The following is a 14,440-nucleotide window of genomic DNA, read 5'->3' as shown; positions in this document are numbered from 1 at the left end:
CTATGGCAGTCCTCACTTGCTGAAGGCCACCGAAGCTGCAGGGCTCCGTCTGCATTTAGGACTCTGCCTGCGTGAAACCCTGGAGGAGAAAGCTTTGGGCTAGGGGAAGAGGACCCTAGGTCTGTAGATGCAACCGGAAGCAGTAATACTTCTGAATCTGGCTTCTACGAAACAGGTACGAAAGGGGACCAAAGCCTCAAGCAGCCTTGCCATGGGGCAAAAACAAGCCGTTGTTTCCTTAGGGCAAAATGCCGTGATGGCCACTGCTGGCCTTAATGGTTTGGGGCGCCACCGTATTCCCCTCAAAAATGTAGGTCTCAGTCCAACAGGCTCTGTCTAATTATCATTCCCCCAAACCGGGATTCATTTTAAGCGCCGGTTGGCAAAATGCTACAGGTCTGTCCAGTGAAAGGCCACCACCTCAAAATCCAGGTCTCAAATCGCATTCCTCTGAGGCTCGGCCCGCCTGGGAGCCAGACCCACAATTTATTCTCAGAATCACAGGACAGCCCTGGCACACTGAGGCAGGCACAGAGCCAGATTGCACAGAGGCACCTTTGAGGTCCACCAATTAACACCCATTGCCGGATCCTGCCTTTCACAAGTTAGTTCTAAAGCGTCTCGCTAATGAGAGAGAAAGGATCCATCAACATTCTCAGCAGCCCTGACAGAAAATTCACCATGGCCACAGCTGCAGCATCTCCGGGTTGGAGAACGAGGCTCAGGGCTCAGCAGAGACGCTATGCAGGCTTCAGAAGGCCTGGAAGCAGGCCCTTCTGGCACTGTCCTTTAGCTGCAGCCTCTACACCTCAGTTTCTTCATCTGTAAGGGGCAGGCTGATAATCCTGTCACCCCAAGACTGCAACTGGATACGAACATACCTCGGAGATATTGTGGGTTCCATTCCAGGTGACCGCGATAAAGCAGCTAATGCCATCAGCATGTCACACAAGTTTTTTTCCTTCCCAGTGCATAGCCAAGTTATGTTTACCCCATACTGTTGTCTGTTATGAGTGCAATAGCATTATGTCTAAAAAACGATATGCATCCCTTAATTAAAAAATACTTTATTGCTAAAAAATGCTAACCATCAGCTGAGCCTTCAGCGAGTTGGAATCTTTTCACAAGAGTAGCATCAAAGATCACTGATCACATAACAAATATAACAATGAAGAAAAAGTCTGAAATATTGAGAGAATTACCAAATGTGGCACAGAGGCAAGAAGTGAGCAAAGGCAGGGTTGCTGCAGACTTTCAATTTGTTAAAAAAACAAAACAAAACAAAAAAACACCCCCCCCATATCTGCGAAGCACAATAAAACGAGGTATGCCTGCACAATTTGGGAGGGGCAGTGGGCCATGGGAGCTCCCCAGCTCCCCCCCCAGAAGGGGACTGGCTGCCATTTTGGGAGGAGATCCAAATCATCTGATAAAGGGATGCAAAGGGCTTCCTTCTCAGAGGAGAAATGTGTGAGGCTGAATTTGGACATTGCCAAAGTAGAGATTTGGCTTTTACACAGTCCAGACTATGAAGAGAAATCCAGCCACAAATAAAGCAATATGGTGTTGTGTTGCCCTAGAGGAATCTGTCTATATGGGCCAAACCAACCCACTTACTGACAACTCCCCAGCTCTTTGCAAAAATAAGAAATTCTTGAAATGTTGGATTTTGGAACTCAGCACTCCATTTGCCATAGAAACTCACTTACAGCGTAGTTGACTTCAGACTGACAGCTCTCATTATAGAGTCTCACCACTTATGCGTCTTCCTCTAGGTGGCAGCCTGGGCCGAGGGGCAGAACTCCTGCTCCCTTTCCCCAGGTCCTGGCTGTGGAGGCCCCACCACTGAACCCTTGCCCCTCATCTCTCCGTCTCCACCTTCAGGGGGTGGGGTTGTGTGATGAAGGGACAGGGGGCTTCTGAAAGGTGAGGTCTACATAAGGTTCAAGCCCTCCCAGGGGCAGGGCTGGGCAAGGACTCCGGCTTCCCCTGCCTCTGGTTATGAACAAGGTGTCTCAAATCCAGGGCCTGAGTCATCAGTCAATAAATACATATTTAGGACTAGTCCCTGGGGGATAAAGAAATCAGTAAGACAACTCCTATCCTGGAACTGTTGTTAGAAACAGATATCGGAGGAAGGCAGAGGTGAGGAGTCAACAACTACCTGGGGAAGGCTTGACCAAATAAGGTGGTCTATCTTGTGAGGTGTCTTCACAGATTCATTTTCAGTAAGAATGATAGTAATAATGGATTATGTTTCAGTGTGCTCTTACGTTATGTCAGGTGTTGGCTAAGTGCTTTACATTTCTAGACACTTTAAGCTAAGGTAGGTTCTATTATTATCCCCATTTTGCAGATGAGCAAACTGAGGCTAAATGTGCTCATGTATTCACCCAGTTACCAGCTAATAAACTTCAGAGCCAAGCACACCAAACCCCATCCCCGATGTGCTGTATGTGCCTTTCATTCCAATGATGCAAGTCCACACTGGGCTTAAAGTCAAGGCGAGACAGATACCTTAACAATCACTTTCAATAAGGCATAACACAGACTCTGATGGGGAGGCACAGAACATAGATGCCAGGGGGCCTCCAGCCCAGCCTTGGGTGCAGTGTGGGAAGGGAAGTTTTCCCAGTGCGGACATGTGCCAGGGGAAGATGGTGGGCAAGGGAGGAGGTGCAGGGCAGGGCTTCCAGGTAGAAGGAACACTGAACATACCATGTACCAAGGTGTGGCTTGCCCGAGGAGCTGGAAAAGCTTGAGGATGGCTATAGCAGAAAGAGGTAAGGCTGCAGAAAGAGAAAGCAGGAGCCTGGGAAAGCCTTTGAAAGAAGAGTACATGCTCTGCTAGGATGTGCATTTTTAGTACTTGGGTGCCCCACCCAAAGCCTCACGAAGAAGAGGGCTTTATTCTTTTGGGAGACCATCATTGGGGCTTTAGCAATAATGCAGATTCCCAGGCCCCACTCGGAGCAGCTGAATCTGAATCTTGGGAGGTAGAGCCTTGGGTATCAGCATTTTTAATGAGCTCTCCCAGGCGACTAATGTGTAGAGACTCGTAGGTTCTAAGTTCCATCACCCTGCATCAACCATGGGTGCACATCAGACCCAGGTTGAGTCAATCAGTTTATCCTCTTGGACTGAAAGTCCAGGTAGAACAGAGAACCTAATAATTGCTTTCAATAAAGCAGTAACTGGCACATGACCCAAGCTGACCAATCAGAATCTGTCCTGAGACTGTTGCCATGAGGGAGCTCCCAGTTCTCATCTCTGTTTCCTCCATAGGATGGGTCAAGGGTTGTGGGTTGAAGCTGTGTTTGCAGAGTTGGCATATTGTTTTTACTAAAGTTGCATTATATCTGGTGAGCTTTGCAGGGACTGATGGAGATTTTCAGGGCTAATGGTTCCCACACCACTCTCCAGCATGTGATTCTCCCTAAAGCTCCTCCTTAGCTCCTCAGAGCTACACGAGGACTGCTTCAGCTATGGGAGCCAACAAAGTCCTTCTTTTCCTGAAACTGGTTTGATTTTGGCTCCTGTCATGTCTATGTGCAGATTCCTGACCAATCAAGAGGAAGCTAAGGTCCAATACTGGTTCCAAGAAGTATTTTCGCCACCCTCAGAAGTGCAGGCATGTGTTGTCAATGGTTCTTAATCCATTATCCTTTTACTGGCAAAATTTCCTGAGCCTACTCCCATCCCCTCCACTCCCCATCTTTGAAAAAATTTTGCCCTACACCGCATTTTGAGGAACTCAGTTGCTTCACTTTACAACTCAGAGTGGGACCCAATCCTTCTTTGTAATTTATCCCTCAAATTCCTCTTTCAAACGTCAAGGGCTATCCTGGGTCTGGCCATCTCAGATTTGATGAACCAGAGCTGCTCAATCTCTGCGTAACCTTTAAGGTTTTACAGACTTTGATCATATCACCTTTCTGCTTTGTCCTTAAAGAAAAAAGCAGCCCAGCTTCTCAGGAAAGCCTGGGTGATTACTCACCTTTCTATGGTTCTGAGATATTTTTCTCTAGGAGAAGGTCATAAAACTACCAGATTTGGGTAGAGCTCAGGGAGAACACTATTTTTGGTTTAGTTTCCAATACCATTTCTGAATGCTTGGTCCTACACGGCCTTTAGCAAACAAACATTTTGCAAAGACCCCCAAGATCCCTTGGGGGTTATAAACAGACTGGACACAGTCCATTATTTTTGTAATTTGGATTATGTTTTCCTAAATGCATTAACTGAGGCTTGCCCCTGCAAAAGCTTAATATGCATCTTCTTGCAAACTTATAAACTGGACCTGCAGTTAATCACCATTTGTTTGCCATCTCTCTGCAGAGCCTGGAACCATTTCATCTGCAGGCCTGGAACCATTCATTTCTCCAGATGATCTATGGACATTTAAACGAAGTCTGGGAGCACTAACAATCCTTGGGGATCCCCACTGTTTATAATTCTTCATCTAGAAAAGTACCTATTTATCGTTTTTTTTTGTTTGTTTCCTGTCTCTAAAGGCAATTCTGATCCATGGCGATTTCCCCCTACATTCTGGAGGAACTTACTATTGGAAATGACCTTTGGGGTGGAACTTTGTCAGAAGGAATTTTGAACGTCTAAACAGAATTCACCCCTGGGTTTCTCCAGGCCTGTTTCTACCTCCTCAAGGAATGCTGATAGATTGGTCCAGTGTCATGTTTTGTTTTTTTTTTCGAAAGTGTGTTGTGCTTTGGCCAGTTAACTAGGACTTTATAAAGTGCTTGCTGATATTACTTTTTTAGTATCTATTCCACCAAAGTGACTATTAAATGTGACCCTTCCTGGATGGGTGGGCTTTCTTTGTGGGCAGGGGGCCCAGCATGCACACCCTTGGGCGCAGGCCAGGTATGGAAGGAAAGCTGCATATTCTGGCCCCTGGGATGTGACTGCCATCTTTAACTACCACTGCTCCTTTCCCTCCAGATGGCCCTGGGGTAGAGGGCCACAGGTTTTCCTTGACCTGTTTCTTTCCATGATAATTTAGGTATCTCCCTGTTTCTCTTCTTCCAAAGCATTTTTGGGTCTCACTGTCCTTACTTTGGCATCAAGGAACCTCTTTACTGTTGATTTTATTTACTTTTATTTTTTTCAGAAAGTAGTAAGGATTTTTATTGTCAAAACAAGTAAGAGATACAAGCACAACAGAAGACACAAATAAATTAATTGTTCTGATCATTTTAGACTCCAGGGAGTCTCTGTGGGAAGGTCAGCTCAGCTCCTTGTGTAGACACCATACTGTCCAAAGCAAAAGACAGCAGAAATTTGAGACAGTGTTCAAGACAGTGATTGAACAAGTACACAGTGAGGAGAAATGAGAAGGTTGTTTCCCTAGTTCCTTTCCTCAGTGAGGTACATGTTTATAAAGGTATGAGCCTCCTCATTGCACATGGAAAATTTTTTAATTCTTCCACCTCCCAGGAAAAAAATTTTCAGGCCCTGTCCTGAACAAGGCCCTGTCCTGAACAAGAAAATCAAAATAGGGTGACACTAGTTTCATGTGAACCTCAAGACTATACTCGAACTGCTGCTGCTGCCTTCGTTAAGAAAGTTTAACACCCGTTTATCTATACCAGATCAGGACACTAAATTTTCTCCCTTAGGAAGTTTTCAACCAAATGGGTGTTAAATTAATCTCACTTTAAAGTGCAACCAAGGATATGTAAGACTAGTGTTTGTTCTGTGACACACCAAAGATAAGCATCCCTCCAGCAGCACTGCCGCAAGAGGTACTGCAGTAAAAACTGGCTGCAGGACAAAGTGGTCCATGAGGTCTATCGGAAAGCAAGGAGACTCTAGTTTCAGCACAAAACCGAGGGGATCCCTGCCATGGCTGGCTCTTAACTGTACCCAGATCTCAGACAGACCTTGGGTCCCCCTAACTGACAAGGCTGGAGCACAGAGTGCCAGCACAGCCAAGAGGGTCAAAGTCATCTAACCTAGTCTGTGAACGCCTCCACGCGTGATCTGCCCATGTGCTCACGGACAGTGGTAAAGGAATCAAGGAGCCTTGGGTCTGGAACCACACAAACATTATTTACCTAGTGAGCAACGATCAGAGTGCCTGGCTGGGGTAAATGATACAAAAATAGGTAATGAGGTCCCCATACATCACTGCTGAGGTTCAGTCTTAGCTTTAAATGAAAGCAATACAAAAGGGCTTCTTCTACACAAGCACAAGCTTTGCACTAATGTTTCTCAAAAATCAATTATATCTGCAGCTCTAGCCTCAGTTTGAGAGATTTTTAAAAAAGACAAAACAAAACTTTTCCTATGTCAGAGCCCAGGTAGAGGGGAGCTGGGCTCAAGACACCCTCTATCCAGAGCCCCTGGAATAGCCAGAGCTCTACAAGCCAGTGGGTGTGAGGACATTCAAGTCCCGGGGTTTGAGACTGTGGGCCTGTGGTGGCTGTTTCTTCCCTTCCAACACTGGGATGTCCATCTTGGGCGGCTTGAACGTTGCCAGATCCTCGGCCATTCGGGTGGCCTGCGTGTGAATCAGTTCCATTGGAGAAGGCTTCTGCGCTCCTTTGTAGGTCTGGACGGCAAAACCTCCTGAATCAGACTTCTGGAGGGATCTTGATCCAAAGGGGCTCCAGTTATCTGCCGAGCTTCTGTCTTTATCCCCACGTCCAGAATCCATGGTGCTAAGATTGGGGCCAGGTAAGGCTGTGGAAGAACCAGAAGTGAACCAGCCTCTGAGCTTCTGCTTAGGGGAAGAGTGGGGGCTGCTGCTTGGGGTGGACTGGGTGGAGGCCGGCTGCGTCTCTTCTCTTGTTACCTCTCCACTCTGGAGCTTTAGTTTGTGGAGTGCTTCTGCCCCTCGAAGGTCCTTGGTCTCCTTGGTGGTGAGGCCCTTGTGGGGTATGTAGCCAGCATCTCTCAGCCCTGCCTGTTGCTCAAAACGCTGAATGCTCTCCTGGGTCTGTTTTGTGATCGGAGAACTCATGATGACGTGGGTAGCTTTAGCCTTCACCACGGGGACCTTGTCTGCACCGTCAGTGGCCGATGGCGGGGGCAGGGCACGGGAGGAGACACTGGCCTCTCCTTCCTCCACCTTGGCGAGGTCCTGATACTTGCGCTCTGGAATGACTGGTTTCCAGGGGATGCAGCCCATGTCCGATGGAGGAGGAGTCATGGGCGTAGGGTCCTTGAGGGCATCATCATAGCTGAATGCCCGGCGCTACATCCCAATGGGCAGGGACATCTTGCCTTAGAGGCCCACTAGGCTCAAGAGCAGACTCTTCTGGTTGTCTCGAAGCCATTGAAAGACTGGGATCCAGGTGCTTTTTCTATACAGAGTTTGGAGCTGAGTCCCTGCCACCAGAGTGAAATGATGTGACGATTATGCTGACAGACAGATATTAATGAGGAACATTGTCCAGCTGCTGGAAATTAGCAAAGCTGCTCGGGAAGACTCCATCCATTCCAGAGGTTCTGTTAATCCCCCGCCGTGGAGCTGCCTGCAGCCCGAACTCCGGCACTAGAGAGGCTCCGAGGACCCACGTCTCTTGAGAGGCTGTGGCGCGTTCAGGACCCACGCCATGGTGTGAGCGGCACTGTGCCCATGGTGACACAGAAGGCCCCAGGCACCAAAAAGGGAGGGACCCTATTGTTGATATTAGAAAGCTTTCTGATGTGTTCCCACTTTGGCTTATCTTGGTTTTTTTATTTTTTATTTTATTTTTTCTTTTGCTGAAGGCTGACTTTCTCTGTGTGTACACACTACTTCCTGGGCTTATGAACTCTGTCTCTCACCCTGAGGGATGCTTATTCTTAGTAATTAAAACATATAGATTTTATTCCACTATTTTAGTGGTTTTTTGAAACACACATTTCCCTGACATTTCATTAGCTCTCTTTAGAAACTGAAGAAATATCTCGCTTTCTCTTTGAATTCTCTCAATGGATTTAAAACACATAATAGCAGGTTTTATTTGCTCTTGGACATGTCTTTTAATGTCTGTGATCAGGTTACTAAGATTCTCCTCCCTCCCCCCCACACACTTGCACACAAGGCAGATTCTTTTATTTGTATTTCTGTTTCATTCATTCAACAAGCATTCACTGAATACTCACCTTTGAGTGGGTTTTGGGGGTTCTTAGATGAGCAGCAGACAGTTTGCTCCCCTCCCCCGGCCCCCGGGAGAAGTTGGAGGGGGCAGGCAGATGTGGAGACAAATAATTCTAGTTCTGAGGACTCTGAGAGGGGTGTTTGTGTGATGTCTCAGGAGCCCCGTGTCTATTCCTCATCCCTGTTGCCTCAAATTAACTCGGGACTTTATAAGGCTGGAGAGTCTTTTAGAATTGGGGGTTTTTGTCAGTAGCTTCTTTCTGGGAAAAAAAAAACTTATTTATTTGGCTGCGCCTGGTCTTAGTTGGGGCACGCGGGATCTTTAGTTGCGGCACGCGGGATCTTTAGTTGCGGCATGCACGATCTAGTTCCCTGACCAGGGATGGAACCCTGGCCCCCTTATTGGGAGTGCGAAGTCTTGACCACTGGACCACACAGAAGTCCCTATCAGTAGCTTCTTTAATGAACTGGACCACTGACTGCAAAGCAAGACATCATTAGTACGACATCTGGCGACATGTGCATCATCACTGGCTTCCTACTGTCTGGAGCACCATTTGTCGAAATTTCACACTGTGGACAGACCACATCAGACTGCCCCACGGGGCAGCATCCCTGTTCAGGAGCCCACGTTGGAGGACCAGGTTGGCATGGCACATCTGTATGGAGTGTCTGCCTCAGAATCTTCCAGAAGCACACCCCTGCTGGTAGGCACGGGCATACTCATGGTGCTGGAAAGATATAAAAGGGATTTTTTAAAAAGAAAATGCTGAGGGAACGCATTTTCTGGACTTTCCGTTTCCGTCAATCTAACATCAAATTTATTTCAAGAAATTGAAACAGTAAAATACACACGTTAAAAAATCAGTTTCCTGTTAAATGAAATCAGGTCACTGTCTCTGGAGGCCATAACTATTAACAGTGTCATGTGCATCTTTCTAGATATTTTCATATGCATATTAGCACACATGAAATCAATCAATCAATCAACCTCTTTATCTAGCAAGCTAGCTATCATTTTACCAAAAAGTATTAGCAAGTCCCCAGCTGCTCCCTCCCCAGTGGGTATTTCCTATTTTATCCTGTCTCTCAGTGAAGTAGCCCTATGAATCCCTCCATCATGGCAGAAGCTGAGGAGTCCAAGGAGAACTGAGTTCCCCATCCAAAGGGGATGTATGTATGCAGAGAGAGACAAATATATTTTAAAATAGTCCATGTAAAAAAAGAAGCAGAGAACTCAAAGATACAGAGAACAAACTAAGGGTTACCAGTGAGGAGAGGGAAGGGGAAGAGGCAACACAGGGGTATGGGATTAAGAGGTACAAACTATTAAGTATAAAATAAACTGCAAGGATATATCATACAACATGGGGGATAGAGCCGATATTGTGTAATAATTATAAATGGAGTATAACGTAAAAATTATGAATCACCATATTGTACACCTGTAACTTATATAATATTGTACATCAACTATACTTCACTTAAAAAATAATACATAAAAATAAATAAAATAATCCATACGTGAGGAATGCCAAATGCCTTTAAAAACTACATCCTCTTCTCTTCCTGGACTTCAAGTTTTATTCAAAAACACGTCTTCTCTCTTCTCTCATCCGGAAGTGAGACAACCCACATTTACCTCAATTTACATTGCCGAAGGTAAGTAACCTGCCTGAGGTCATCCAGTTGGCTTGGTGGCAGAGTGGGGTTTGGGCAGGTCTGGGTGACTCCCAGGCGTCACGCCACCTCTGGTGAGCTCACTAACTCCTTCCTAGGCACAGAGAAGTTTGGTCTTCTCTCTCCTCCATTGACCATTGTCTATCTATGTGTTCATCCTTTTACTCCAAACAGAAGGAAGGACTCCCTTTGAGGTCCCTGAGTCTCAGGTCAGGCTGGGTTGGAGCCCTCCTGATGATCTGCTAACAGTTTCTGGGGGCACATTTCCATAATTTAGGCCCCTGCTTCTGTCTTTTCCCACCACTCCTTCTTGACCTCTGAGATTCTCAGTAAGATCCTGGAGTAGCCTCATTTATTCTTTTGGTACATCTCCCCTTTCTCCCTAACTGGGATTATAAACTAGTACATCACTGGAGTTCCCTTTGTGAAAGTCTTCCCCACTTTCCTCTCGAGCTCTCGTCTGCAACTCCAGCACACAGCTACTAGCTGGTCTACAATCGCAAATTCTTCTGCTTACAAAGCCCAGTATGAAGGTGACAGCATTCGTGAACTGCTTAATTGTCAGTGTTGAGACTGAGAGTTTTTAGATGCTGCAGTGGATATGGGGAAAGAGAGAGGCCTGGGATTTGGGGCAGTTCTACCTCTAGCTGTTTGGCCCCTGTCCTGTCCTATCTCTGGACCTGCTGCTTCTCAATTTGCAGAATCGTGGTCTGGCTGCCTCATCCCCCCCCGCCCCCCAACAGCTTCATAGTCTGATATCTCTAGGGATTCAGTGAACTAGTGTTGTCTCTCTAACTAACTGGCCTTGCCCATACTTGACTCCGAGGCGCCATTCCAGGGCCTCATCTGGAACATTTCTGGGTTCCCTCAAGCAAAATGTTGCTGAGCATTTAGTGTCAGCATGAAACGGTTTCATCGGTCATCCCCAGCAACACTACTGTATACCTGAAACCACACCTTGAAAACATTTAGTAACCTCTTGTTTTAAAGCAACTTCCGGATACCCATATCAAGATGCACCAGGTTCCTGTAAGGGAGACCAGACCACCCAGCGTCTACCTCTCCCCATTCCAGTAAGTTCTTGGGAGAAGAACCAGCTTGGACCCATTTATCCACCAAATGGCAACTGTTTGAACTGACAGTGAGTCTGTGTCTCTCTCCCAACCAGCAGAAGGCTGCAGTATTTGGATTAATGAACAAGTTGGTGCCAAGCACAAATACCATGGCCATTTAGCAATAGGAACAGATAACCAAGTTATTCATCAAATTCAAAACTGTTTAGAATGGCTAATGCAAAGCTGAAATAAAGAAGATCCCCAGCTGATGGGCGGTGGGGATGGGTGCCAATCCAGAAAGAACAAATGTGTTGCTTTCTGTGACACTGTCCACAACCACCATGGTTTTCTTTCTTTAATTTGTTGGAGGCTGAGGGAATGTCTTCACGTTTACATGAGAGAGGCAATACAGCACACCGGCCAAGAACGTGCAGTCTGAACAGATTCTCTAAACCTCAGTTATCTCATCTGGAAAATGGGGATGTACTCTGGCTCCCTCAGGGGATTATTGTGAGGATTAAATGAGTTAACACAATAGAAGACCACTTAGAGCAGATGCCTGGAATAGAGTAAGTGTTGATACGTAGTTGCCAATGTTAGTGTTATATCAGGATAAGAACCATGGTTTTGATTGTAACAAAGTATCTGCTGTGTGCCTGATTCTGCTAGAGCCTTTGTATGTGTGGGAACTGGGGGGAAATCTGCAGAGTTCCCCAAGGGCTTTTATGTTATTTTTTAAGTTAAAAATTTTTTAATTTTTTATACAATTTTTATAGGTTACACTCCATTTACATTTATTAGAAAATACTGGCTACATTCCCCACGTTGTATAATACATCCTTGTAGCCTATCTTACACCCAACAGTTTGCATCTCCTGCTCCGCCAGCCCTGTATCGCCCCTCCCCACCTCCCCGCTGGTAACCACAGGTTTGTTCTCTGTACCTGTGAGTCTGCTTCTTTTTATTTTGTTATATTCACTAGTTTGTTGTGTTTTTAAAATTCCACATATAAGTGATACAGTATGTGTCTTTCTCTGTCTGACTTATTTCACTTAGCATAATGCTCTCCAAGTTCATCCATGTTGCTGCAAATGACAAAATTTCATTCTTTTTTTATGGGTGAGAAATATTCCAGTGTGTGTGTGTGTGTGTACACATATACATATATATAGCTCTCCTCTATGCGTTCATCTGTTGATGGACACTTCGGTTGCTTCCACATCTTGGCAACTGCAAGTAACGCTGCTGTGAATACTGGAGTACACATATCTTTTTGAATTAGTGTCCAAGGACTTGTACATAACCTTGATTTCTGGGTGGGTTCTAAGTGCATTATCAGTTGTACTCAAGTTTTGTGGAGCAACCACTAGAAGACAAAGTCTCCCACGTAACTGTAGGGTCATCCCAACTATGTGATGGGCACAGGTGTCTCCATTTCAAAATGGGAAGACTGAGACTCAGGGAGATTGTGACTTGTCCAAGGTCACCAAGAATATAAATGGCAGGGAGAGGCTCAAACCCAGGCCATGTGATGCCAAGTCCAGTGTATTTCCTACCAAATCACAGCTACTTCTCATCTTTACCGGGGTTTACTTTTTCCTGTTAGTTAAATAATATGCTCCATATGTATAATGATGGGTCATGTATTAGAGATGTGAGTATGTTTAGAGACATACTGTTTTCCATAAACAAACAAAAATATTAAAATGTTTTAGGAAAGATTTTCCTGAGCCATCTCCCCTACGCCCCTAAAAGCTTAGGAAGTTGAAATATTTATAGAATTATTTCTCTATCTTTTGGATGTTAAATGGTATTTTTAGGTCAAGTTTTCATAGAGTGCTTACCTGGCCCTCACAGCCTCTGAGTGACAGGTAAATATCACACAACAAGATGTTTAGGTAAACCTATCTACAGTATCAATTCATTGCAGTCCCTTCAAACCTCAAGCCATTCAGGGCATGTCTTAAATTCAAAGCCAGATGGTCTTCTGCCCCTAGAGATTGGTCACTGACCCAGAAAGGGAGGACCTGAGCACCATTTTGGTTTGGGTGTCGTCTTGGCTTCGGTGTGCTTTGCCTTCCTTGACTCTTGACCCAGGTGTATGTATGAGCCCCTGGAGTCAGTAGACTCTGCCAATAGCACCCATTTGCTCATGAAGAAATCAGATGCTTAGAGTTTAGGGACCTCCTTTCTTAAGATGCTCTCGGCAGAGGGAAATAAAAGCAATGTAAAACCCTCACGGCATGGAAGAGGGTGGCGTCTAGCTTCTCCTTACCATATGATCTTGAGATACCCAAGCACACAAAACCAAGTATGCCTCAGGATCGTAAGGGAAGCACTTTGAAATCAGTATTCTGAAATTTGAAGTTCAAACTATTTTAGCTGCACTGACTGATGTAAAACAACATAAACTCCCACAAATCCCTTGTTCTGGGGCAGAATCACCTACCAAACTTAGTAGCGAGGAGTGATTAGCAGGTCTGGACCTGTGAGGGGAAGCCCTCATGAACTCTGTCATGTCTACAGGGAAGCCTGCTCTCTAAGCTCTAAATATTTTTTTTTTTTTTTAATTTTAGCCATATCACACAGCTTGTGGGATCTCAGTTCCCAAACCAGGGACTGAACCCAGACCATGGCTGTGAAAGCTCCGAATCCTAACAGCAAGACCAGCAGGGAACTCCTGTAAACTCTGCGTTTCCTTTTGTTTGTGTAAATGGAAGCTCATCTGAGAAAACACAAGCATATTAAAAAATTATCTATTATTTATATTCTATCTCTTTCCATAAAGGATATTAAATGTAAATGAAAGTTATATACCAAAACTTCCAAACAAACATTAATTTTTATTCTTTCCAATTAATTCTTATTCTTTTCAAGGTACCAATTGTTTTGAGGAAACCTGGCAGTTTTTATGATTCTGTGAATGAAATATGCATTTCCACATGCTCTTCTGTTGTGAACCTATCAAATTCACACTTGTTAGGTGGAGCACAAGGTGCCAAATGGTGAGCCAGGGTTCAACTACAGACCACGAGAGAAACCGAAATAGGAAAGTTTATTACTCACAGGTCCTGAGGGAAGTACCAGTGCACCTCAAGGAGCCACATGGGGAAGTCAAGGCCAAGTGCAAACAGAGAGACAGGACCTGGGATACATGCCTTGATTAGGGTCCATGGGTAGAGTGCTTTGGGGTTCCTAAGCTAAGGCCAGATTGGTCAATTCAAACCCAAAGAGTGGGCTTTTGGTGAGCCTGATGGGGGTCTTACCTAAGGGGGGCACAAGGACCAGGCGTTGGGAAGAAGGGAGACAGTGGATCATGAGAGCTGGCTGCGATCTAGGACACACCCTTGCACGAGGGGCTGGTGTCAACTTAAGGTCCCCACAGGCCACTTGGCCAAAAAAAATGGATGCGGAGGCAGCAATACCCTGGGGGAGCTTAATTAAACCCTCAGCACTCCAAGGGACTTATTCTTGCAAGAATCATCTATTCTATTCTTCCCTTCCCTTCCCTTCCCTTCCCTTCCCTTCCCTTCCCTTCCCTTCCCTCCTATTCTACCCTACCCTACCCTACCCTACCCTATCCTATCCTACCCTACCC

At 45.5% G+C, this 14,440-nt stretch overlaps 1 protein-coding gene across 1 annotated transcript; it reads right to left on the bottom strand.

The window, feature by feature from the left end:
- Positions 1 to 6,048: 6,048 nt before the first annotated feature.
- On the bottom strand, positions 6,049 to 8,021 carry LOC130845992 (putative monooxygenase p33MONOX). The gene is given in 2 exon segments (XM_057723906.1): positions 6,049 to 7,246; positions 7,248 to 8,021. Coding segments are annotated over 2 exon segments (918 nt in total). The 5' UTR covers positions 7,299 to 8,021; the 3' UTR covers positions 6,049 to 6,379.
- Positions 8,022 to 14,440: the final 6,419 nt, after the last annotated feature.

Source organism: Hippopotamus amphibius, chromosome 2 (genome assembly GCF_030028045.1).
Source record: "Hippopotamus amphibius kiboko isolate mHipAmp2 chromosome 2, mHipAmp2.hap2, whole genome shotgun sequence".
Taxonomy (NCBI): Eukaryota; Metazoa; Chordata; class Mammalia; order Artiodactyla; family Hippopotamidae; genus Hippopotamus; species Hippopotamus amphibius.
The sequence above is the reverse complement of the archived record's forward strand: the minus strand, read 5'-3'. Positions and strand labels throughout refer to the sequence as shown.